Below are 26,947 nucleotides of genomic sequence, written 5' to 3'. Positions count from 1 at the left end.
GAATCTTTTGGCTAAGTGGGACTCTTCGCCCGAGATCAGTCAATTTAATGTAATCAATAATCAATAACGAACGTAAGCAATACCCTGATCAACATAACATTTAACAATTAATCCAGAATACATTTCGGCGAACTATAACCTTTCGGTCATGAATAACCACACCAGTTTATTCAAAGTTAATGAATTTATTTCCCTATATTAACAAAGCTAGCACAATATAGATGTGTCTCAACACCAAATGATATACGTAAATGAACATTAATAGCTGTCCATAACGACGAAACAGATGCAATCTATGCAGCATTTGAATAACAAGGCATTCGATAATAGCAATGCAAATCACTAAAACTATAATCTGTAATGAGCTAATTGCATACATTAGTCAGCATAACAAGGTCTCAAATTGCATCGTGCAACAAAAGGAATCCTCATCTAACCTCAAATTAGCATCGGCATGTGGGACTTCATGCAAAAACAATTTAGCAACATTAATTTGGAAAACTCCTAGCTAGGGATCTTATAAAAAATCAGCAGTTGGTTACCTAAAAGAAACACAATGCAATTGTACAATTTCCTTTCATATTTACCAATTACAATCAGCATTCAAGGAAGTCTTCGTCTCACAGGTTCCGTTTCTCGATCAGCATGGGACGGGGCTAAGGGCAGGGGTGGACGGGGCAATTGCCTCACGGCGGCAAAATAAAACTACTACTTCATGCAAAGGGATCAAAGTTAAAGTCTCTAGGGCAAGAATCATTTAAAGTCTCTTTCTCTCGATTAGAGAAAGCATCAAAGTCTCTTTCAAAATGGCGTCGCAGCAAAGTGGGCCATAATAGCTGCAAAGTCTACAAAATGGCGGGATGTCCAATAATGGCTATAATGTCCGGATAATGGCTGCAAAATGGCTGCTTTCCTCTCGTGCACCTGGTTTAAATAGACAACAGTTCAAATCCAGTAGGGTCTTCCATTGGAGGGTTCATAGGTTAGCTTCAAATTGTCCAATCAAAAACAACAGTTCTCAAGCTTTTACTTAAGCATACATTATCCTTGGAGACGGGTACGCAAGTTGCAACATTTTATACCAATTAACTCACTTTCAGAGCTTCCATTGTCCGCACCTGCAGATTGACCTTGGAGCAAAGAGAAAAAATGCCAGGCTGGCACGAAACTTTAAGATAAGCATGTGAACGATCTCAGTGGAAAAGTACAGCTTCAAGCAGAAATACACGTTTAATAGCACACTGGAAAAATACGAGCATCTAAATCGTGAGACCAGGCAACTAGGCCAAAGCCTCCACTAAAGTAATGCTAAGCTAAAGCATTTCAAACAAGCAAATCATAGCACACGTTTACGATTATGGCAAATTCGTGCAATTCTAATACATTACGTTATATAAAGCACGCTTATAAATGTTAGCAAACTACTCTGAGGGTACATTTTGTCCCCGTACAATCTTTATTAGTTCGGTTAAAATCACACTTGATTATTGCAGTACTACGTTTATGCGCTAATAAATGAAAACCTTCGTTTTCTGCTTCATCAATTCCTCCTCTGATGACTACTTGTCATCACACAAAACTATTCCCACAAATTTTATTCCATTAAAATTCTGTCAGTTCTCTTTTCCTTTTAGCTCCCCTAGTTCTTTCTTTATATTCTTCTGCCATTCTTTTCATCACTTTCTCTTCCTTCTTTCTTTTAATTCTTTCCATGATCATTATTATTCCCCTTTTTATTCCCCAAATTCCAAATATGCAAATCAGTACTATTAATATTCCCTGTATTATTTTTAGTAATATTCCATTCCAAATTCCCCCAATCCAATTTCCCACTGAAGCAAGTCCTTTTCCAACCTTCTCCCACACTCCTTGTTCTTTCAATTCCTTCAAATCTGCACTCTCTTTTGTTAGATTAGCAAGCATAGTTTTAATTTTCACACTGTTGTCGGGAATATACGTGCAACAGTGGCGCGCACCAAGCATTTTGCAAACACCGCCATCCTTTGCTAAAAGAATGTCTAAAGCAAGCCTATTTTGAAGAGTCATAGCTCTTTCCGCTGCAAGTTCAGCATCTATCAGGATTATAGCACCTGAAAACTTTGTCAACATGTTCTCCACTATAGTAGACAACTTTCTTATTTTGATGGAATTCAACACAACTCCCAATGAAGGAATCATGGCTCCAAATATATCTCCTACCACAGCAGCTGCGGTCTCTCTTTTCTGGATACGATGGGATCCAGATGTCTTTGAAATCATCGATAGGTCATCCAGTTGATAAACCTTTGGGAACACTATACCCAAATAACATCTCCCCCACCATCCCTTTGGAAGACGATAATAGGCATTATACCCACAAATGTAATATACACCTGGTATGACAGGGTCAAGTCCGTTCATCATGAATGTCCATTTGGCCTTAAAGATAAACGTATGTTTACACTCACTCGCTCCTACGAAAATGTTGTCATAATAAGATTCACCTCGATATATACAAAATTTCCCTACATGCCAAGCATCTAAAGCTATTCTCCCTTGTGTTTTTATTGCGGCAAAATCATAATGATCTACTGAAGTTCTCTTACTTAGCTCCTTTTCTAATTTCGCATTCATTTGTGCCCTTCTATCATCTGTGCGATCTAAAAAGCTTATTTCTACTGCAGAGAGCGAGCAGGTAAGGTTTTCCCTATGAGCGTGAGCCGTTTCAAAAGGTAGCATTGGCTCGAAAAATTCCCTCATTATTTTAGCATCCCAATCTTTAGCAATCTGGCTTAGCTGCGCTATTATAGGAACATATGCAAAGGTAACATCATAATTCGAGTAAAAATACTGTATGTTAGTTTGACCATAAAACCTAGACATTACTATACTACATGTAATCCCGTATGTAAGAGGCATGTGGTGATAAGTCACCCCTTCCTTTACTGATGTCGGTATCTGTGTACACACATAACAATCTTTCGCATCCATGGTCTCAACATATTCTGTTAGCAAGCGATAGAAAACATTATACGAAAGCTCCTTTTTATCATGCAAATGTCTCTCCTCTAATTCTAGTCTTTTTAGTGCGGTTAGTTCAGTGACAGTAACAGGAGCAAAAGTAGAAGCATCAATTTTCTCATTCTCACCCTTTCCACGTGTAGCAAGCACTATTCCCACTATTATTAGTACACATGCAATTATCAAGCCTATACACGCATATTTACAACATTTCACTCTACTGTTTTGTGTAGCCATGATCTGTATAGAATCAGAGAGCTAGAAGCACCTATAAAGAAACTATTTAGCAATTCAGTTACAAAGCTGGACGAGCGCAATGTTCACACCGTCTTCTTCAAGAGGCCAGTCACTTATCGGTTAGCAGCATTTGTCAGTCTTTTATCAGTTCAGCAAGTGTCTTATCCGGTTTAGCAATGTCTCAGCTGGTTGTTTTGTATCTCGTTAAATTGTAGCAAGCAATGTCATTTATCACCCTTTCAATCAACAGTGTCCATAAAACTTTTCTTTTTTATTGGTATTTCTTCTTCTTCGTTCTCGAGGCTTAGAGATACAAATTCGTCAGTCCAATCGTCATTGACTGCATATGCCCATTCTGGACCGGAATATCTCCTGTTTGGTATCCTTTTCAATTTTGCTTCTCTTTTCGATTCTGCCTCACTGGTACTTTCCACTTTTGTTAAGTCTTTTCCTTCACTTAAGGTTGGTACCACGACAGACACTTCCTTTCTTTTCTCTTTCACTTTTGGCCTTTCTCCGTCGTTCAAACTTTCTTTAGTCCTTTGTTTTATTGGTGATATACTTAGTCTCCTCTTTGCACCGTGTCCATTTGATGGACCTGCGACCTTTTCTGTGGAACCTTGAACTGTTTCGTTCTGTTCTGCCTTGTCCCCTCCTCCTGGGGAATCAATCACGTTCTCTTTTTCTTTTTCTGTATCGTCTGCTTCTGGGAAAGCCCTCCTCTGATCAGGCTCTCCTGCTTTTTCACCTTTTTCGAGCCCTTCGCCACCGTTACTTTCGTCAGGCTCTTTATCGCTTTCAGCTGCTTCAGGTTCTTTGTCACCTTCAGCTGCTTCAGGCTCTTTGCTACCCTCAGCTGCTTCAGGCTCTTTGTCACCTTCAGCTGCTTCGTCGCTGTCTGAGGTTTCTCCTTGGTCTTCCCCAAGTGAGTCTGTTGCTTCGTCCTCAGAGAATGTTTCCCTCTCTTCTGTTCCTGCCTGTTCGCTTTCCGTTCCGTTTTGCTCTGTCTCAGCACTCAGCACTGTTTTATCAGGCACTGGCAGTTTCAGCGCTTCAACTTCCTCATCTGTGGGACACAACACTTTCTTTGTGTGACTGGCGTGAATCCAGTTGGGAACTCCCGCACACTTCACAGCGGTAGTTGTCGTCAGGATCACTTGGAAAGGGCCTTTCCAACGGGGTTCCAGACACGACTTCCTCACGTGCTTCTTTACCACGACCCAGTCACCTGCTTTCAGTGTGTGTCCTGGACCTTGTATCGGTGGCAAGGTGGTTGCTTCCACCTGGTGAGAGAAAGAGCGAACCACGTCAGCCAGACCTTTGCAGTAGTCTAACACCATATCATCTGTAATATTCAAAAGCGCGTTTGCGGGAACTGCAGGAAGTCTCATGGCCCTGCCCATGAGAATTTCGTGCGGGGACAATCCAGTCTTTCTGTCAGGGGTGTTTCTCATTGACATTAACACCAAGGGCAATGCGTCAGGCCATTTCAAATTTGTCGATGCACATATTTTCGCCATTCTTGATTTCAGTGTACCATTCATCTGCTCCACCAGTCCTGATGCTTCAGGGCGATAGCTACAATGCAATTTTTGCTCAATGTTGAGCGCTGCGCAAAGTAACTTTATCACCTCGTTATTGAAGTGACTTCCTCTATCTGATTCTAAAGAGATCGGGAATCCGAAACGTGGTATCAACTCCCTCAACAATAGTTTTGCAACTGTAAGGCTGTCATTTCTACGTGTGGGGTATGCCTCAATCCAGTGACTAAAAATGCACACAATCACCAACACATACTTTAGACCTCCATGCACAGGCATCTCAATGAAGTCTATCTGCATCCTACTAAACGGGCCACTGGCCCTGCCAATGTGGCTGGCGTTCACAACTGTTCCCTTTCCTGGGTTCATCTGCTGGCAAGTGACACATCGATGGCAAACTGCTTCTGCAGCTTGACGAAATCTGGGGTTAAACCAATCAGTTTTGAACAATCTTATCATGGCATCTCTCCCTAGGTGAGCTTGCCCATGATAGAACCGCGCAAGCTGCGATAAGAGACTATTTGGCAAAACAAATTTTCCCTCATTTGAAACCCATAACTCGTCGGGTCCTTTTATACATTGTGATTTAATCCAGGAATCTCTTTCGTCCTCCCTGACGTTATTCTGTAATGCTTTTAGTTCATCTATTGTATCTACGACCTTTAAGGCAAATGCTTCAGCTGGTTCGAGTTCTGGTTCACTTATTGAATTCCATTCATCCCTGAGTAATATACAATTCAAGGCACAAAATCTTGCGACTTGATCCGCATATGCATTTCCCAGAGAAACATAGGTGGTCATTCTGACCCTGGCGGTCTTTGACCGCCAGGGCGGAGGACCGCGGGAGCACCGCCGACAGGCCGGCGGTGCTCCAATGGGGATTCCGACCGCGGCGGTAAAGCCGCGGTCGGACCGGCACCACTGGCGGGGTCCCGCCAGTGTACCGCCGCCCCATTGAATCCTCCGCGGCGGCGCAGCTTGCTGCACCGCCGCGGGGATTCCGACCCCCCCCTACCGCCATCCAGATCCCGGCGGTCGGACCGCCGAGATCCGGATGGCGGTAGGGGGGGTCGCGGGGCCCCTGGGGGCCCCTGCAGTGCCCATGCCACTGGCATGGGCATTGCAGGGGCCCCCGTAAGAGGGCCCCTACATGTATTTCACTGTCTGCTGCGCAGACAGTGAAATACGCGACGGGTGCAACTGCACCCGTCGCACAGCTTCCACTCCGCCGGCTCGATTCCGAGCCGGCTTCATCGTGGAAGCCTCTTTCCCGCTGGGCTGGCTGGCGGTCTGAAGGCGACCGCCCGCCAGCCCAGCGGGAAAGTCAGAATTACCGCCGCGGTCTTTCGACCGCGGAACGGTAACCTGACGGCGGGACTTTGGCGGGCGGCCTCCGCCGCCCGCCAAGGTCAGAATGAGGGCCATAGTCCTGTCCTTTTGTATGAGCACTACACTTTACCACTGCAACTTCGGCTGGCATTTGAAAGGCGTGTAACAATTCCCTTATTCTCTCCCCGTTTTTCACTGGGGATCCTGAAGAAGTCAGGAAACCTCTCTGTGACCATAGTTGGCCAAAGTCGTGCACAATCCCAAACCCGTACTGACTATCAGTGTAAATGGTGACTTTCATCAATGCAGACAGTTGACATGCTCTTGTAAGGGCTACAAGTTCTGCTACTTGTGCAGAATAGACTCCTTGAAGCCAGGACGCTTCCAAGACACCTGTTACAGTACATACAGCATATCCTGCTTTCAAAATTCCCATCCCATCTCTTAGACATGAACCATCAACAAAAACAATTTGGTCATTTTCATCAAGCTTAGTATCCTTAATGTCAGGTCGAGGTTTTGTGCAAAATTCAGTCACCTGAAGGCAGTCATGCTCGACGTCTTCAGCATTCTCAACTTCAGCATTTTCACCAGGAAGCAAGGTTGCTGGATTCAACGTAGTGCACCTTTTCAGCTGCACATTCGGTGAGCCCAGAATTATCGTTTCATACCTTGTGAGTCTTGCTCCAGTCATGTGTTGCGTTCGGGAGCGGGTCAAAAGTATCTCAACTGAGTGACGGACCATGACTGTTACTGGGTGTCCCATCCCTATTCCTTCACTCTGAGTGAGGCTGATACCAACTGCTGCTACGGCGCGCAAACACCCTGGAAGTGCTGCTGCGACCGGATCCAAAGTAGCTGAAAAATACGCTACTGGTCTGTTTATGCCACCATGGGCTTGAGTCAAGACAGACAGAGAACATGCATCCCGTTCATGACAAAACAATGTGAAAGGTTTTGTGTAGTCAGGCATACCTAAAGCTGGAGCCCTGCACATGCATTCTTTCAATTCGATAAAAGCATCCATCTCATCTCCTTTCAACTCAATTTGATCCAAGGCATCCTTCTGGGTCAGCTTCAGTAAAGGCTTTGCTAGAGTTGAGAAGTTGGGAATCCACTGGCGACAGTAGCCCACCATTCCCAAAAATTTCCTCACCTCCCTCCTTGTCTTTGGTGGACTCATTTGAAGTACACTTGTAATTCTTTCCTTCATTATTCTCCGTGACCCTTTCTCTATTTGGTGACCCAAGTATTTCACTTTCTTCTGACAGAACTGCAACTTTGAAGGAGACACCTTGTGTCCATTCCTTCCCAAATGGTTCAGTAGGGCAATGGTATCGGCTGTGCAGCCACTTTCTGTCTTTGATGCAATCAGTAAGTCATCGATGTACTGTACTAGGGTTGACTCGAATGGCAATTCTAATGCTTCCAAATCTTTCTTTAGAATCTGATTGAAGATTGACGGTGACTCAGAAAACCCTTGAGGAATTCGACACCAACTGTACACTCTGTCTAAGAATTTGAAACAAAAGAGAAATTGGCTGTCCTCATGAAGAGGCACCGAAAAGAATGCTTGTGACAAGTCGATGACTGAGAACCACTCGGCATCGCAAGGGACTTGAAACATTATCACAGCTGGATTTGGTACGACAGGGCAACACTTGACTATAATGTCATTTATTTTCCTCAAGTCCTGCACAATTCGGACCTTTCCACTTGGCTTTATTAGTCCCATGATTGGTGAATTACATGGGCTGCTTAACACTTCTTTCAGTACTCCCTGTTTTACAAATTCGTCAATGAGTTGAGCAACTTTCATGAGGGTGTCTTGTGCCATGTGGTATTGTGGGGTCTGGGGAAAGATTGCATTAGGCTTTACAGTCACTTTCACTGGTTCCACTCCTTTCATCAATCCCACCTCTTTCCCTGTCATATCCCACACTTCCTTTCCGACTGTTTCCCGTAATTCAGCTGGAATATCTTCTTCAGTTATCATCGGGAAAAGACAAATCAGAGGATACTCTTCATCAACAGTTTCCATCTCATCCCCCTCTACACTGTCCTCTTCTTCCCCATCACTGCTCATCTGAATTTTAATTCCCTCGTTCGAACACATAATCGAACATCCCAATTTGCACAATAGGTCTCTCCCTAACAGTGCTATCGGGCTTGAGTCACATACCACAAATTTATGTAACCCTTGATAGTTACCAATGCTGACGGGTACCGGATCTGTAATTGGGTTTGTCAGGTGCCTGTTTGCTACTCCCACCACTTGAACTGTTCCCCCTGAGAGTGGCAAATTTGGTACTTCAATGCTCTTAACAGTTGAACGTGTCGCTCCTGTGTCAACCAAGAATGAGACACGATGACCCATTACTCTTCCCTCCACGTACGGACCCTTTTGATCAACTTCCAAGGATGCTGCAAGCACACAATCTCCTTCCTCTCCTGAACTTTCACTCTCCAATACATTGTTTATTCCACTCTCACTGTGTAATGGGAACTGTTGTACGGTGCCATTTGTATTCATTACCTGACCCGAGACCTGTGGAGGAACCATCACTTGCTGCTGACTCATTGGTGCCAAAGGTATTTGCATTTGCTGATTAGGTACCATGGGAAACTGCTGTTGCATTGGCTGCATTTGCGTCATCTGCATACGGGGCATCTGCATCTGCTGCGGCTGCATAGGTTGTAATCCCTGCAGCTGATTTACGGTCTGAAAATTTGGGTTTGGACCTCTCATTTTCGGTCCCCTCATTGTCTGAAATGCATTGACATCATTGTTTTGCTGATCAACACCTGCACCTTCCTGCACCACCATGGGGCACTCGCGCTTCCAATGACCGACAATTCCGCACACGTGACACAGCATCACCTTTTTCAATGCCTGCACACCATTCGGAGTCACAACAGTGTTCAAATCCGGACCATTATTCACAAAACCTCCTCTGCCTCTGCCTCTCGCCTGTGGCTGAAACATCATATTTCCCTGCAACTGCGGCTGCGGTTGCGGTGCCTGCTGTTGGAACCCTTGCAACCCTTGCAAACCTTGCAGACCTGTCTGAGCTGCTTTAAGTTGCATCATCATCACCTTCTCTTTCAACTTTTTCTGTTTCACTTCAATTTCGTCGCTACAATATTTCGCATAATTCAACACCTCATCAATAGGTTTCGACTGCCAACAAATCAAATGTGACTTTATCATCTGACTTATCTCTGGTCTCAGCCCTTCCACAAATCTAAACACAAAATGAAGCATGTCCTTCGCCTCTATTGTTTCCGTGCCACTGTAGTTCTTGAACGCCTTCAACAATCTCTCATAGTAACTATGAATCGACTCTTTAGCCTTTTGGGCAGTTTGATCAATCTTCTGCCAATCCACATTTTTCGCGGCAACCTTCGTCTTCAAATGCTCAATCACCTTATAGTACAAGCTCATCACCATAGGTGATGGTGCACCCGTATCCCTGTCTCTCTCTGGTTCACTTGTCGGCCAACCTACAGCTCTTTTGCAATCCTCCCACAAATCTGCCGGAACCACAATCTCAAAGAGAGTGTTCAGGTCTTCCCAGAGACATTTTGCAAGCTTCACAAACCTGTCAGTCTGCTGATACCATTCAATCGGTTTCTCTCTCAGTTTGGGAAAATCATCCGTAAAAGACTGAATGTCGCTTCTGTGCCATGGTACATGTATTAATTTTCCCCCTGCTGTCTCCCTCATTGGTAACATGGTTACTGCATCACTACTCTGTGGTCTTTTCTCGTTGAGCTCTGGGACACTGTCTTTCCTCTTTTCCCTTCTCTTTACCCATCTGCTTTCCCATTTGTCTAAGCACCTCCACACTTGTGCACTCTGCAACAATTCTCTAAGATGCGCCTTCATGCCTGCTGACCTCATGTGTTCAAAATCTGTGGTTCCAAAATCCAACCTGTAGCTCCTGCTCAAGTGTTTTGTCTTGTCTATGTCAACCCTGTTTTTGTCAGCTATTTCTTGCAAGCTTCTATGTACCTTGTTCACTTCTCTCGTAATCCTGGGACATAGATACCTCAGCTCTTCTTCCGAGTAGGACTCTAACCTATTCACACCCATAGTCCCTTCCACCAATTCTTGTGCTTCCATGTTCAACCTGACCCTATTCAGATAGTCTTCTCCCTTCCCACTGGCTGAGCTTTGTGTGGAATTCAGACTGTTGAACCACTGTGTCAGCTGTTGTGCATTCAACCCCATCAGTGTAGCATTCACATCGACTGCCATCGATGGTTGCGGCAACTTTTCAGTGTTCGATGATAGCGGTATCACCAGTGGGGGACTCGACCTCACCACTATTGACTGAGCACATATGGGACTAAACTCCATCAAGGACCCAGATCCAGTTGGCTGAGCCGCTATCGGAGTTATCCCTGGAGTGTTTTCTATGCACCTCCTTTCTGTCCCATTCTGCAGTATTGATCCCTGGCCGCTCATACCCAAGTTAGGCTGACTGTACAAAGGTACTGGTGGACCTACAGTAATGGGTAGTGATATCGCATCTGGGTTCTGTCCATTTCCCATGTTCTGAGACATGTTCATTCCCACACTATGGGTCATTATTGCCGGCATGCCCATTTGACTCCCCGTCATCTGAGCATGTGCTGTTCCCCCTTGCATCTGCTTTTGAGGCATCAAAAACTGGGTTGATTCAGCTTGTGCCAATGTTGGGTTGTGACCATTCTGTCCTCCCATTATGGTTGGATCTAGAATCATTCCCGTACTGTTGTCACTGCTGTAGTACCTTGGGACCTGCGGCTGATAATTTTCTGCTGTTTTCAACATGGGCACATCTGGATATATTCTCCTCACCTGCGGTATCTGCGGGGTGAACAGTAAACTCGGGTCCTTAGATCCCGATGACGCTCCTGAACTCTGAGTTTCACCGTTCTGTACCGATGCCGGAGGGGCAGAACTGGTACTTGGACCTTGTCCACTCTCTGCATAAGGTGGTGGACGGTCGTTCAGCAATTGCATGATTAACTCCTCATCCTCTAACTCCTCTTCTCTTCTCAACTTTTCCTCGTCCTCACTATCCTTGGAACACCTCCTGTTTGTCTTACAGGTAGCTTTCTTACCTGTCTCCTCTTCTTCCTTAGTAATTGCGGGAAACAATTTTATCCCCTGCAATACATCTGACCTCCACACCTTCTGTGCATTATCCCACCTAGCGTCCGCTAGTGTCTTTTCTACCTTTCTTATCCTGGTCTCGAACTTATTTTGCTGTTGCTGTCTAGCCATCAGTTCCCAAATTGCTAGAGCCTCAAACTGTGCTGGCCTTGGAGGTACCTTCATGTCGTACATCGCGAATCTCAAATTCTCTAGGATCCTTATATTGAATGTCCCATGGATTGGGAACGCTACGCTCCCATGTTTCTCTGTCAGCTTGTGCCATTGCTTTAGCCAAAGGCACGGAGCTACCCCTTTTTCCTCCATTACAATGTAAGCTGGTGTACCTTCAGGTGGCGTCTCTTCTCCTACGCTCGCTTTAATGTAAGACTCCCCCTTCATCGCACTCCTTAATGCTTTAAAAAATTTCATTTTCTCGTCTTTTATTTCACAAAGTTTGTAATCAATAGGTAACTTTAATTCCCGGAATACTCTTCGCTTGCCTTTCCCCTTCCAATCGAGCCCCACGGACTGCGTCCAATCCGTGCGCGACCCTTCTCTACAACCAACCTATCCCAGCGTGGCTCCTAGTGACGTCACACACTGCGGCTGACAAAGCCTCGCGGTTTGTCCTCCTTCACTCAGCTCCTCTCGTAACAACTTCTTGCATGTATCGCGAGCTACCAAAAATATAAAACAGATCTGTCGGTTTACTACAGGAAGGGTAACACAATCGCTTCGGGACCTTAGGGATTTTTCACTAGCCTCGGCAGTTATTCCATCTTTCTCGGTCCCCACTTTCGCAAGCAAATCTGACCCGCAGACTGCTCTCAACTTGTCAGTGATCTATTCTAGTGCACTTAGAATTTTGTCAAAGCCCGAAGTCGAAGTTTCTTTCATTCCCTTAACACACGTACCGACTCGTTGACCACGCCCGATCAACCTACTAAACCGACCAGACCACAACATAAAACAACATACTCCGGAGTCTCTTGACCTCGCAGGGCCCGTCTCAACAACAACAACCACGTGGACCTTTTTATGCACAAAGCGCCACACGCACATGAAGTTCGACGACTTCCCTACTCTCACACTCGGAGTCGCACCTCCGCTATTTCTATGAAGTTCGACGACTTCCCTACTTCTACACTCGGAGTCGCACCTCCGCTATCCTCTAAAATTCCTCGCAACCTTTTCACACAATCTGCGGCAATAAGCTGTGCAAGCGCAAAACCCTAACTTCTCTCATACCGTCACTAGTACCGCCAACGCCGATCTCACACCTCCATTCTCTCCATTCGCAAGCTCCGAGATCCCGGGAAAGTCGCGGTGGACCTAGCCCATCATCATTCTGTCAATCTATTTTACCCAAGAAAAATCTAATTCAACCTCTTCGAGTGGAATCTCAAAAGTCGAAACCGTTAATTCAACACCATGTACTTTAACGGTACGGAGTCCCAAAAGGCGAAACCGTCCTCTGCTACCATCTACTAATAGAGCGTTCCGTACCAATAATTTACCTGTATTTTGGACGCTCTTTAGGCCGATGAATCTTTTGGCTAAGTGGGACTCTTCGCCCGAGATCAGTCAATTTAATGTAATCAATAATCAATAACGAACGTAAGCAATACCCTGATCAACATAACATTTAACAATTAATCCAGAATACATTTCGGCGAACTATAACCTTTCGGTCATGAATAACCACACCAGTTTATTCAAAGTTAATGAATTTATTTCCCTATATTAACAAAGCTAGCACAATATAGATGTGTCTCAACACCAAATGATATACGTAAATGAACATTAATAGCTGTCCATAACGACGAAACAGATGCAATCTATGCAGCATTTGAATAACAAGGCATTCGATAATAGCAATGCAAATCACTAAAAGTATAATCTGTAATGAGCTAATTGCATACATTAGTCAGCATAACAAGGTCTCAAATTGCATCGTGCAACAAAAGGAATCCTCATCTAACCTCAAATTAGCATCGGCATGTGGGACTTCATGCAAAAACAATTTAGCAACATTAATTTGGAAAACTCCTAGCTAGGGATCTTATAAAAAATCAGCAGTTGGTTACCTAAAAGAAACACAATGCAATTGTACAATTTCCTTTCATATTTACCAATTACAATCAGCATTCAAGGAAGTCTTCGTCTCACAGGTTCCGGTTCTCGATCAGCATGGGACGGGGCTAAGGGCAGGGGTGGACGGGGCAATTGCCTCACGGCGGCAAAATAAAACGACTACTTCATGCAAAGGGATCAAAGTTAAAGTCTCTAGGGCAAGAATCATTTAAAGTCTCTTTCTCTCGATTAGAGAAAGCATCAAAGTCTCTTTCAAAATGGCGTCGCAGCAAAGTGGGCCATAATAGCTGCAAAGTCTACAAAATAGCGGGATGTCCAATAATGGCTATAATGTCCGGATAATGGCTGCAAAATGGCTGCTTTCCTCTCGTGCACCTGGTTTAAATAGACAACAGTTCAAATCCAGTAGGGTCTTCCATTGGAGGGTTCATAGGTTAGCTTCAAATTGTCCAATCAAAAACAACAGTTCTCAAGCTTTTACTTAAGCATACATTATCCTTGGAGACGGGTACGCAAGTTGCAACATTTTATACCAATTAACTCACTTTCAGAGCTTCCATTGTCCGCACCTGCAGATTGACCTTGGAGCAAAGAGAAAAAATGCCAGGCTGGCACGAAACTTTAAGATAAGCATGTGAACGATCTCAGTGGAAAAGTACAGCTTCAAGCAGAAATACACGTTTAATAGCACATTGGAAAAATACGAGCATCTAAATCGTGAGACCAGGCAACTAGGCCAAAGCCTCCACTAAAGTAATGCTAAGCTAAAGCATTTCAAACAAGCAAATCATAGCACACGTTTACGATTATGGCAAATTCGTGCAATTCTAATACATTACGTTATATAAAGCACGCTTATAAATGTTAGCAAACTACTCTGAGGGTACATTTTGTCCCCGTACAATCTTTATTAGTTCGGTTAAAATCACACTTGATTATTGCAGTACTACGTTTATGCGCTAATAAATGAAAACCTTCGTTTTCTGCTTCATCAGTCATCAGCTCAACAGTGGTGCTGCGAGTGGCCATCTTGGAAATAAGCGATACCATGCTTGAATCTGTAGCCTGCAGTGAGACACCTTGCCTTTAGATAAATTGAGCATATAGCTCAGGTCTGAAACGGGCAAAGGAGCAAATGCAGCTCCAACAGTATGTTGCTGTAACCTATGGGCCGGAAAGAAAAGTGAAGTCGCCCATGTGGAAAAAGGATGAAGTTGCTGTAAAGCCAAAGCATGAATGAAAACTGAATAAACGAGCACCTTTTGATTCCACTAGCCCTGCTATGCCTGCATCACTCTGCTCTTCAAAAAGAAACATTTGAGAGCAGTAATCCTCTAGAAAGAGGTAAGAATTTGGGGTGGGCGTAATTCACGTAATTCTGTATAGCTAAGAACACAGAATTACCGAACATTCTGAAGGATTATGCATAATTATGAGAAAAGAGTACTTCCATATTTAGCTCTATTTTCTTAGCACCAAAATTCCCACTCGTGTCCAAACCGGATGCAAGGAGGAATTATGAGATAAGAAATAGCACTGGATACAACAGAAATGAATAGTGAGTGCTCGCAGCGTCTCGCACTTACTTAGGCCCATGTTTGTACTTTTTTACGCAAATCAACACTAGCGCAAATTTGCGTCAAAAAGCTTACCGCCGGCAAGCGCCATTCCAACACGTCAGCCGGGCACCTTATTTATGGAATGACGTTAGCCGGCGCTGCGGCCTGGTTAGCATCAAAATAAATGACTCTAACCGGGCAGTGGAGGCGTAGAGAAGAATGGGGGTTGTGCATCAAACAATGGTGCAAGTCAGGTTAAAGTAAAAAATATTGACTTAAACCTGACAAGCGTAATTTTTTGATGCAAAACCCCCATTGGAAATGACTCCTGTCTTAGCAAAGACAGGAGTCATGCCCCCCTGCCCAATGGCCATGCCCAGGGGACTTCTGTCCCCTGGGTATGGCCATTGGGCACATTTGAATGTAGGGGGGCCCAAGTTAGGCCCCCCTATGCTACTTTAAAAATAAAATACTTACCTCTACTTCCCGTAGATGGGTCCCCCCATCCATGGGTGTCCTACAGGGGTGTGCGAGGGTGGCAGGGGGTGTCCCTAGGGGCAGGGAAGGGCACTTGTGGACTGCTTCCATGGTCAGAAACCATGGAAATGAGCCCACAGGTCCCTTAACGTCTGCCCTGACCCAGGCATTAAAAAATGACTCTAAACTGGTTTAGAGGCATTTTTTAAGGCCCTCCCCCTCCCGTGCGTCATTTTTGCACAGGAGTATAAATAGGCGCAAAGGCCTTAGAGTCATTTTTTGCCCTGGACCGCCTACCTTACATCTCATTAACGCAAGGTAGGTTTCCACAGTAAAAAAATTACTAAAACTCCATAAATTTGGCACTAGACGGGTCTAGCGCCAAAGTATAAATATGGAGTTAAGTTTGTGCTGGATTTGCGTAAAAAATGACGCAAATCCGGCGCAAACAGAGTATAAATATGCCCCTTAATGTGCACCTCGTGTAGGATTTTCCCCCAATTTACACGCAGCACTTAGCACTAGTTGCTTAGTGCAAATAGCACTCAATCATCCAAAATGGACAGGAGGATGCATTTTGTGCTACGAAAACAGCTGTAAGCGAAACAGAACATGAACAGCAGCATGAACAGCTGCTCGCACTCCCTAAGTGTGCTCTCGCAGTAGGATTTATTCCCCTGACTTACTCCTAAATATGCAAGCGGGCGTAATCACATTATTATCACTAACTCCTTGCCAAAGATAATGCAGAATTACCAAAATTACTGCAATTACTCTGGCGTATATTCCACCCAGCCCTAAAAAGAATAAAAGAAAGAAAAAATCATATGCCCACAAGAAAGTTTTGACACTCCAGCTTTATTAATAGAAGGAGGTGAGGGCCACAACATAGTCTTTTATATCAGCATTTGCACAAACTATCGAAGAAGACTTGAGGTATGCCATTTGCATCGCAGTATCCACAATCAAAGAGCAGATTACAGCAAGGCAACTATAATAGCAGCATGTACTCATTAATCTTCGAGGCACAAGAGTATCACACCAAAAGTGAGCAACTGAAACAATAGAAGCTTCTTGACAATCATATCTAGCTGCCAAGGGGTTTTAAGTAGGGGTGTGCAAAATTCATGTAATTTGCTTTGCCATAATTATATAAAAGTTTGTGAAAATTACAAAAAGTCATGCATAATTAAGCAAATGCAAATGAATGAATGAATGGAAATGAATAAAAGGTCACTTGTATAGCTCAGTTACTCGAAGGAGTGTCCTGTGCTCTACACAACTACTACCACTGCACAGTAAAGTCCATTACAGGTGATCCTTATTAAAGAGCCACAAGAGAGATATAGCTGCAGCAGCCTGTAACTCAAGTAGGCGCTTGTGCCATGCTAGTGGCTCTAAGAAGGAGAAGGAACTACCTCCATCACTAGAACCCCAATCCTGGGGATTCTGGTCAGGAAACCATTAGCTGAGCGAAGGTACCTTGAATGGGCGTAGAAGCTAATTCTTGCCCTGATTAAGAATAGTTGATTTTTACTATGACCCAACACAAGAGTTTTAAACAAAATCCTCTTCTTTATCAGGGCCCAGTTAATCCACCATTTAGAGCTGCATTTTAGCGCAAAATGCATCCTTGTGTCATCTTTTCAAGCAATGATGTATTTCACGCTTAAAAATAGAGCAAAAAGCACTACTGCCACAAAGAACAGTTGTTCATGTTCTGGTTGTTCCCATTCTATAATTATGGTGCTAAAGGCAACATAATTATCCAGCATGGAGTAATGGTGTAATTTCTCGGCCTGAGCAAAAGTTTAATGACGTTGGTGTAATCAGAGTAATTTCAGTAATTATGGATTGCTCTTGTGATGAAAAACTACTGAAATTACATGATTATGCCAGTTTAAGTATTTAAGAGCAATTTAGGGCAAACATCCTACTGCAGGCTCACAGGAAGGATTAGAGAGAAAGCGAGTGGGGCTGGCTACTGTTCTTTGTGTCCTCTACCATTTAGTGCTATATTCTAAGTGTAAAATGCATCTGTATGAAGCCAGTTAGGCCTACCCCTAGTAATTTCAGGAATTTTGCTTAAACAGTGGAACGTAGTAATACTGAGATTATGCAGATTATATCAGAATCATTTAAATTTAGCCTTGGTCTAACCTTAACACACAAGAATACTACTGGGGAAACCAGCAGAAAATCAACATAATTCACCAATATAGGGAAGTCCAAGTCCACCAAAACAGAAACAGAAACTCATCAACCCAGCCACACTAGCACACCAACAGAGGGTCCAATCTCATCCTGGGAGCTATAATAGATCCCTGAATCAGTGCAGTCAGATGCCACCAAGAGCAAGTATGACAACATCCTAATCGCCAGACTGGACAAAAAGACTGAGATGGAGCACAAGATGGATACTCTCGCAATGACGGTCAATTTACTAAGGACAGATCAACACAAACTCAAAGAGACAATCATGAAAACAGAAGCTAATTTAACTGAGGTGACTCAGAAGTGACTGAATTTCACCAACAAATGCAGGAGCTACATGAGAAAGCTAGGTAGCAGGAATACAAAAATGAAGATGTGGAGGGACAATCAAGAAGAAACAACCTCCCAATTATAGGACTGCAGAAAAAAATGGAAGTCCCTCCAAAGGAGCTTTTTCTAGAGGAATTGTTCATGAAGGTGCTGCATCCCAAAGTTTTATTGAAACTCTTCACAATTGAGGGACAACTTAGAGCCCCAGAGGTCCCTCCTTCAGCAGAAGTCCAACCACATCCAATTATAGTGAAGATACTGAATTATAAGGACAGAGATTAAATCCTTTTAAAGGCGAGACAAAATAAGCCCAGTGCATATGGTAATGGCAAAGTAGTTATATTTCTTGAAATGAAAAGAGGTTTGTGGGGACTGAGGTTGCCGTACATTCTGGGTTTTTTTCAGCAAAGCTGAAAATAACAGCATATGGGAAATCTTTGCAATCACCAATGATTTCACTACCCCTCCTGCTGGCCAAAACAATATCACCTCCTCACACAACCTTTGGAGTAAGATATCAGAACTTTTCTGTTACAAAATCACCTCCCCATACAGCAACTTGGACCCCCAACCAAATCTTGTCACCATCACAAATAGACTTTCCATCACTGCTGAAGAACGAATCTTGGCCTTATGGCTCGTCATCACCACAGTCAAAATCACTGCTACCATGAAGACCATCCACTCTGGGTCCAAATCTGACCCTCTGAGCCACTCCCATGCTCAGCACCTATGCCAGGAACCTCAGAATAATCTACGACAGCAAACTGGACATGACTGCACAAGTCAACGCCGTCACTGTATCATGCTTCCGCACCCTGAAGATGTTGAGGAAGATCTTCAAATGGCTCCAAAGCAACACAAGAAAAACTGTCTCTCATGCCCTAATCGCCAGAGAGTTGGACTACGGGAATACCCTCTATGTTGGGACCACCAGGCAGCTCACTAGAGGACTATGAACCATTCAGAACTCAGCAGCCTTACGCATCCTCAACTTCTCACACAGAATCATACCACACCTCAGGAAGCTCTACCTGCTCCCTACACACAAACACACTCATTCTAAACTTCTCAAAAACACATTAGGAGCTCTACAAAATGATAGATTTTTGAATACTGGATAGTGTTTTTGGCTCGCTGGGTAATGGGGTTTGTTATTGCTTTTGATCTTTATCTTCTAATTTTTCAGTCGGACTCACAGAAAGTATCAGCCTTTTTGCTTTATTTCACCTTTTGGGGACTTTTCCTTTAGGTATCTTTACAGTTTTCTCACTGTACCTTTTCTTTTTTCATATACTTTATTGCTTGGTTTTTGTTGAACCTTTGATTAGTCATTATTTTCTCTCAGTAAAAATACTTAAATGATTTTTTATTAATATGTTTTGTATTCCTTTGATTTGTGTCATCTTGTGTCTTATTCTTGTTACCTTTACACCTAAGCTTCTGTTTTTTTGGTCTGCTACTGTTGTGATATATTGCTCATCCTTTACTGTTAATCAGTTTTGGGTCCTGATGAAGCAACTTATATGATTGTACAGGTTGCGAATCACGTGTTGGCCAGTTGTGTTAAGGAAGTATAAAAGAAAGAATAAACTAAATAAAAAAGAGGCAATGAAAGCCTAATTGGTTTTGAAATGCTTTAATGGAGCTCGAAATAAACGGTCCTTTTTCAATTCATTTAAATAGCGCTTGGGGATTTAAGCGCTATATCTATTTCTAGAGTTCTACTAGTCTTCCAAATAGAGCCCAAATTCCCCCCCCCCTATCTTTATTCATTTTGACAACCCAGAAAACATTTTTTTTACCTGTATTTATGTTTGAAAATGGGTAAATGTGGTCAAACATGCAGCACGTCTTTCCACAGACATACCTGCTATCAGTCTTCAAGCTGCCTGCCATAGGCCTTGATTGCAGAAGTACTACGACATAACAGTGATTTATGATTTACCTATCGCTCTGTGATACTTCCCTTCACAGCTTAAATGAAGGCTAGTGGGGTGGTTTGCACACTCCAACCAGAAAATGTGCATTTTCTGCCCTAGGGCTTCAGCCATACACCTTTCTGTGAAAGTGTCAATGAAGCACACAAGAAGCCCAGCCACAGTGTGTTTCTTAAAGGTGAAACACGAGTTAGACTCAAAGATGGACTAAAAGCAAGCACTGGTTGACCAATTGTTAGCCAGAGAACAGAATATTTGTAATCTCAGTGGAACAGCTTCTATTATGGACACATAATATTAGGCCTGTTATTAAATGAAACGCCATATATGTGTTTAATTCTAGTGTTCGTTTTCAATTAAAATAAAAGTGGGGAAAGAACTAATCAGCCTGAGCTTAGATGTGCCTTTGTAGACAGACCAAGTGAAAAGTGACTCATAATGACGGTCTCATATATTTACGCAAGTGAAGGCTGCGTACGGTTTTCTTGAGGTGAGAAAAAAGGAGCAGAGGCTGTTGATGTAGCTTTCTTCATTCTCTACTATTTGGGGGTGTTAGTTTGATGGACTGACATGGGGGTGTTTCCTGTGGTTGAGCAGGGTGTTGAAGTCCCTCATATTTTGGCCAGTGGGTGAGCACGAGGTGGTTTCACATTGAGGGTGGATTGCACCAACAACCCCAGTTTAACGTCCTACTCTGCCTCCCTGATGTTCCCTTTCCCACACCTCTCCCCTCCACCTACCACAGTGATGGAGGATGGGCTTGTGTTTTAATTTGGTCAATTGACCTTGAGCTGGCACTCTTTGTATCGAGGCTGCTTATCGGGAGCTCCTTGAGTCATGTATTATGTTGTTTGAAAAGTTGTTCAACCTCAATAAAATTGCATGAATTTCAAAATGTGCTGAGGAAAAACGTATACTTTGTGTGCACAAACAGAAGCAAATGTGTTTAAGCAACGTAACACCGTTTTTCTAAAGAAATAAAAAGTTGCAGCACAGATGTGCCAAACATCCTGCGAGTGGAAAGGTTATAGACATTGCAAATATTCTGGCTTGATTTATATTAGACAATATGGAACTTTCAAAGGTTTTTAATGATACCAGGCCAACCTTTGCAAATAATCTCACCATTCTGACATTCATGAACAATTACTTGATAACACATGATGTAATTGCCTGGACTACAACATAAACGTAATTCGTTAAATGAAATTGATTGTAGACCTCAGCCAGCTGCCAAAGGGCTGGTCTTTCTTGGAGCTAGGTCCCCCTCGTCACAAAGGGTCCAAGTCACTTTTTACAAAACTTTAAGTCATATACGTCTTCAATCTATTTATCTAAGTAAATCAATTATTAAGTACGTGTGTTATCAATTAATGCACTTCCTTTTTATCTTGGTTTCAAGGGGGAAAAAAAATTTTGGTTTGTTAAATTTGTCACTAATTCACCTTGTTACCATTATTTCTGATTTTTTGGATCATGCTATATAAATTATAACTGTGCTGAAGTCAAAGGTGTTATGTTAAATGTATTTTTGTACTTTCTAATTATCTGTTGTACCGATGTTTTCTTTTTAAAGCAATCTTGCACCTTTGGCTTCTGATCCAGCATTTACGCAAGTTTATATATATATATATACAGTTTTCACAAAGTGCCTTTTCATTTTTCATACTTTATTACTTGTTTTTTTATATATAAATATATATATACAACCATGCAAATAATGAGAATCAAGTTCAACATTTCAAACATCAAAAGCATACATTTCAAATAAATAGTTAATTTAACATTACTGTGAGTAATGTGACATAAAGGAAAATACCTTTTCTGCCTCTACATCACACGCGGTTGCATGACCGTTGGCATGTCTGAAAAAAACAGGCATATGTTTGATCACAAAGGGTAATTTTGAAGACAGTAAAATAACTACTTAAATGAGAGACATTCCCACCATACCCATTTCGATGTTTCAGGGTCACCTCACTGCCGTTCACCTCAAATTCCTTGGTGTGGTCTGTTGACAATAATTAAAATATACATTTTGAACTAAGTAGTTTGACGGACTTTTTAATTTACCAGTGCATAAAATTCACAGAGGTTGATACTAATGTGATTTCTTGATTATTTGAAGGGCACAAATCCTGAACTCATTCTACTACGAGCAAAGGAAAAATCAAGTGGTGTCCTTCTTCGTTGTAATTCTTTACGTGGAATTCCCATAATTGTGGTGAGAAGGTGATCCGAGAGCTTGTTACCAGATGCATAGCTTAGTCAGTGAGATTCGACTGGTGTGAATCTCAAATTACCCAACTAAAAAGCAGTGGGCCAGAGGATGAATGGGTGAAATGACAAGGCTTATTATGGACTGTTTCCCTGAGGAGCTGGGTCATTTGTTTGCATTACGTGGGCCTCCCAGATTGATTTACAGTTTGCCAGACAGGTACTCCATTGCAACGACGACGGAGTACCCTGTGCACCAGACTCTAGGCCCATCTACTCAATTTGGGTAAGCCACAAGTTTTACTCTGATTTTACAAAATGTACTGCGTCGCTGTAAACTTTCTAGGAAGAGCTGAGAGAGCAGCCACCAGCCGACCGTCGTCCCTGTTTAGAATGGATGGTCAAATGGATTTTTTTACTGTCTGTCCCTGCTAGGATATTCTGGTGGTGATGCATATTAAAAAAAGGAAAACGACCTGCACACCATGGGACAAAGCTTCTATGGTGTGGGGGGTAATTTGTTGTTTTGGTTTTTGAAAAACAAACTCCTGCATTGAGAGATCATTTTTGAAAAATAAAAAACTTTGGAAAAATCTGATGGCCACCCATCATGTTTGACAGAGCTGCCTGTCAAACTTTTACTAAATTGACAGGAACCGCCATGATGGCAGTGCCTGGCAATGTATAGAGATGTCCACGGAGCCCGCAGACGTCACTAAATTTGGCAGGAGTAGTAAAGGTAAGATGGTGGACATAAATTCCTCTGCCACACTGTCTGACTTTACTCCATCTGCTGAACTCTAAATCAGGCCCTCTGTCAAGAGTGGGCTAGTGGGTGGAAAGCCATGGCTACCCTGTGCAAATGCTGTGGTTAGACTATTTGCAAGCATTCACCCCATCATCTTTAAGGTGTTTGGTTGCCACTAGTATGCATGGAAACCCTAGACTGGTGTATCTTTCTGAGCCTACTATTGCCAATGTTTGTCCATTATAAAATAATTGGCACCCACTGAAGGAGTATTTCTATGGGTACGTTAAACCTCTTAGTGAAATCAGGATTATATGAAAAACCAACATAGACATAGCAGACCCAACTCAGACACCCAGACTCAACTATCCAGCCAAAAATGCATTTATTTGGGTGGTGTCAAACCCCAAACATCCATCCTGAAACCACACCCATGCATGTTACCCATTTTGTTGCCTGGGTAAGAAAAGCCCGTACCTCATTCTGTTGAGCACTGGGCAAAGGCTACACCATGCAAGTGGAAGTTGCTGAAATTGAGGTGCTAACTGAGTTAGTATTTGTGAACCTGAGCACATATATTGGATTGGCCAGATCCATTGAGGGGTTTTGCTCTGTTAATGGTGCTTTAACAGTTACCATGATCTTAGTGGGATGAGTTACTGGTTGGCTTTACCTGTGATTTGTAACCTGGGGAGGAACTGATGTCAATAAACGTGTGTTACTCACAATTCAGTGCACAACGCAATTTTAACCAAACAGTACTTTGGTTTGTAATTCTGGTGGTCAAGTCAGTATAAGCGCAAGCACTTTTTCATATCCTGTCAGCAGGGTCAAAAAAATCTTGGCCATCCAATAGTAGGCTGCATTAGATCTTGGCCTTCTGTCTTACAGTAATCCAGGCGCCGGGCTATGCCCAATGATCTGTAAGGGTCCAGTGGCACATGAGTGGCATGTGGCCGATAGCTGCATTCAATGCAGTGTACACCACAAAAACATTCAGTGCCAACTCAATTCCTAGTGCCAGTCCACAACTGAAATAGAGGACATTGAGGAAGTCACAAGAATCTGCACTCGGCGTTAGGCCTGAGACTTTTAACTTCCTCATCATTTTAGAGGGCTTTGTTTGAAGTTGAGCCCTCATCAAGAGACCCAGGGGATACAGGACTTGCTCCTTTCGTGGCGGCCTTACAAGTTCGAAGAACTAATGCTACTGCTACTATCTGGAAGTAAGTATTTATGACAGCTGAAACGGTCCCAATAAGAAAGGTGGGTAAACTATAAAGAACAGCGTGTGTGACTTAAACCTGTGTTGGTGGCAGTTGGCTCTGTTGGTGAAGGAAATCTTTTTATCTTGTTTTGGATTTAATGAAGTGGAACAGTGGTGCAACATATTATCATATTTTACGATTGTGGTGGTGATGCTGGTTTTAAGGAGAAATGCTTTTAGCACATTTTCCAGCACAAAAGGCCTGTGGTTATCATGCAGCGTTTGAGAGAGGATAAACGAAGTGGTGGGTAACACAATCTTCAGCTGTCCCCAAATGGGCAGCTACCTTCCTGTCCTTTAAGCAGTTCTACTCACAGGTGAAGACCACAGTCTATTTGAATGAATACATATTGAACGTAGATGCTGCCAATTAATTTTTGGATATTTGTGTGCCTGTGCTTGTCTAAGTGTCTGCATTTGTGTGTAGTGAGTATTGGGCACCCCTGACCTCCTATCACATTAGAACTACACGTTGCTAGCCACGTCCTTCAGTCCCAAGGGGGTGCAGCTCCCCCCCTCACGTTGCTATTTTGATGGTAAGAGTAGGTATGCATGAACTGGGGTGCCGGGGTGCTGTGCCGGGATACGCACAAGCGTGCTGAATGCGCATATTACCATCCAGTTCGATGCCCTCATTGGCGATTACGTGTTCAGAAATGATGTTCATGGCATCCACCTCTGCCTCTGCACTGATGATCTGCTGTGCAACTGCCTCCACAATCGGCATCACCATGGCAGCAGTGGATGTGTTGCTAAGCCACATGGACAAGAACGCAGTGCTACCCATAAAGCCCAGCATCAGCCTGCAAATAAGAGGTTAGCCAGGTGTTATTCACTTCTCAATTCCTGCTGCCAAAGAAGACGAAAATATGCTATCTCGCATGGCAAAAATATAAATATCTAAATGACGATAACCAGCTACTTTGTGACAAATATAGTTTACTTTTTCTCGCGTTTTCATAATTTGTTGCTCAACTACTGCTTAGAAATCAGGCTCCATTATTACTTAGGATCTTCAGGGCTTGGTTGACCTAATTTATAATCTTGTGAGATTAGCCCAAGGCTCACATTTCACGTTGCTTCTATGTGTATTTTGTATATGAGTTTTTGTGCTTTTTATGTTATTTTGCTTCTGTGTTGTCATAATCAGCTCTAGCATTGACTTGATTTCTATTTTCACAATTTCCGCTTTGTACTTACTCGCTAGGAGGACAGCATGCAGCCTTGGAGCTCGTGGGCAATAATAGGTCATCAAGGAAATTGCACTGCCAATAACATATTTACCATGATGTGTGCAATGCAATGCTGCATGGACATCTCCAGCACTGCATTGTGCCGCACCATATTACTATGCATCGTCCTCCGACGATATAAGTGGCTGCAGGTGCACTATAAATCCCTACTTCGTGTTGAATAAGAATTAATGTTGCGCACAGAGGCAATGGCATGCGAGTAGCATTTTGCATGCGTGTTGTACTCCTGACACACCCCGCAGTATAAATCTGCATGCGTTGACCACATCCCATGGGTAAATTGTGTAATGAGTGTAAGTTTGAGGCAATTACACTCATTATGTATGAAAGTATCACATAGTTTCCTATCAGTCCATCATTTGCGCATATTTGCACGAGGAGGCACGCAAAGCCAGGCTGCACTAATTGTCGTTGCTTCAACTGATCTGGCTTGGCTTTTAAGCCTACCTACCAGAAATGATCAAGGATTTCTGGTTTACGACCCAGTTATGTTTCGGTGTTCCTCTCCTGTCAACGTTTGGCAAAACAATCCCTTTGTAACCAAAATATATCAGTGGTATTGTTTTCAATAATTTGCATTGTGTTGCACCCCTTTGCGTATTGTGGATGCAAGCTGTATAGTTTAGCAAATGTAAGACCTATTGCCATACCTGTGGGACCTTATCTTTAAATCTGCACCCTAAAGAGATGGCATTTCTGCTCCTTTAGCCATGTAATTGAAGTAAAATTGAACAGATAATATAGATAACTTTACAGCAGTTTAACATGAATATTGTGTAAAATTTAGAAAAAAAATCTCTGTCAGTAGAAGCTCAGCTTGGAGTTAAGAATAGTTAAGCTATACTGCCCTAGATATACGTATCTTGACAATGTGATAGTAGTCAATACTGTAGAGTCGATATGTATGCAGGGTGATGTTAAAACTTCCGTAATGTGGTAGAACTCCCATCTACAGCACCACGTGCGGTCTTTAGCACACAGAAGTCACCCCTAATAAAGAGAGCAGTTTTTCATCTCCCTATAGGAAAGTTTTTGAGCCAATTCATCAGCATCCCCAAAGTGTTCTTATAGAAACTGCACTCCCCACAGAAGTCGTCCCTGTAGGAATGAATTTGTGTTTCTTCTGTGAGCAAAGGTCAAAGAGCTACCTCCTGTTAGATGATCCTATATCTGTGAAGATAATTCTTGGTCTTGGGCAATCAGGGAGCTTTCCCAGTGTAGGATTTATCACTCACGTTCACAGCTGGCTTTAGAACACTAAGAAGCACATTTGGAAGCAATGACATTAACTTATTTTCTTAAAATTGTAGAAAATGAGGCTCAATCTCTGCATTTACCGGTAGATAAAAGTGAAATGATCGGCTCCCAATGGGTGTCCAGATTAATCAAGAAGAGTTTATGACTCTCCATCACCTGCAGTTCCAAAGTGGAATCAGAATGATGGAACTTCACAAAAACAATTTTTTACCGGTCACTTCATATACTTTGAAATATCTACTGAACTTTCTTTCAGTCATCTTGGTTCAAAGTACTCCTACTGTACCCCTTAATTCCACGATTAAGCTAGCAGTGCTTCTAATTTACTCCTAGAATTA

The 26,947-nt window shown here is 42.9% G+C and overlaps 1 protein-coding gene across 1 annotated transcript in view; it reads right to left on the bottom strand.

Annotated features, from left to right (window-relative positions):
• The window catches only part of SLC13A1 (solute carrier family 13 member 1), a 311,708-nt gene that overhangs the window by 141,076 nt on the left and 143,685 nt on the right, over positions 1-26,947 (bottom strand). The window contains exons 4-6 of the mRNA XM_069229886.1: positions 24,715-24,902; positions 21,821-21,878; positions 21,687-21,732 (exon numbers count right to left, since the gene is read on the bottom strand). Of these exons, the coding sequence (XP_069085987.1) occupies positions 21,687-21,732; positions 21,821-21,878; positions 24,715-24,902 (292 nt within the window). The remainder of the gene's footprint in view (positions 1-21,686; positions 21,733-21,820; positions 21,879-24,714; positions 24,903-26,947) is intronic.

This window comes from Pleurodeles waltl, chromosome 4_1 (genome assembly GCF_031143425.1).
Source record: "Pleurodeles waltl isolate 20211129_DDA chromosome 4_1, aPleWal1.hap1.20221129, whole genome shotgun sequence".
In the NCBI taxonomy this organism is placed as follows: Eukaryota; Metazoa; Chordata; class Amphibia; order Caudata; family Salamandridae; genus Pleurodeles; species Pleurodeles waltl.
Note: the sequence above shows the minus strand (reverse complement) of the source record. Positions and strands in the feature narration are given on the sequence as shown.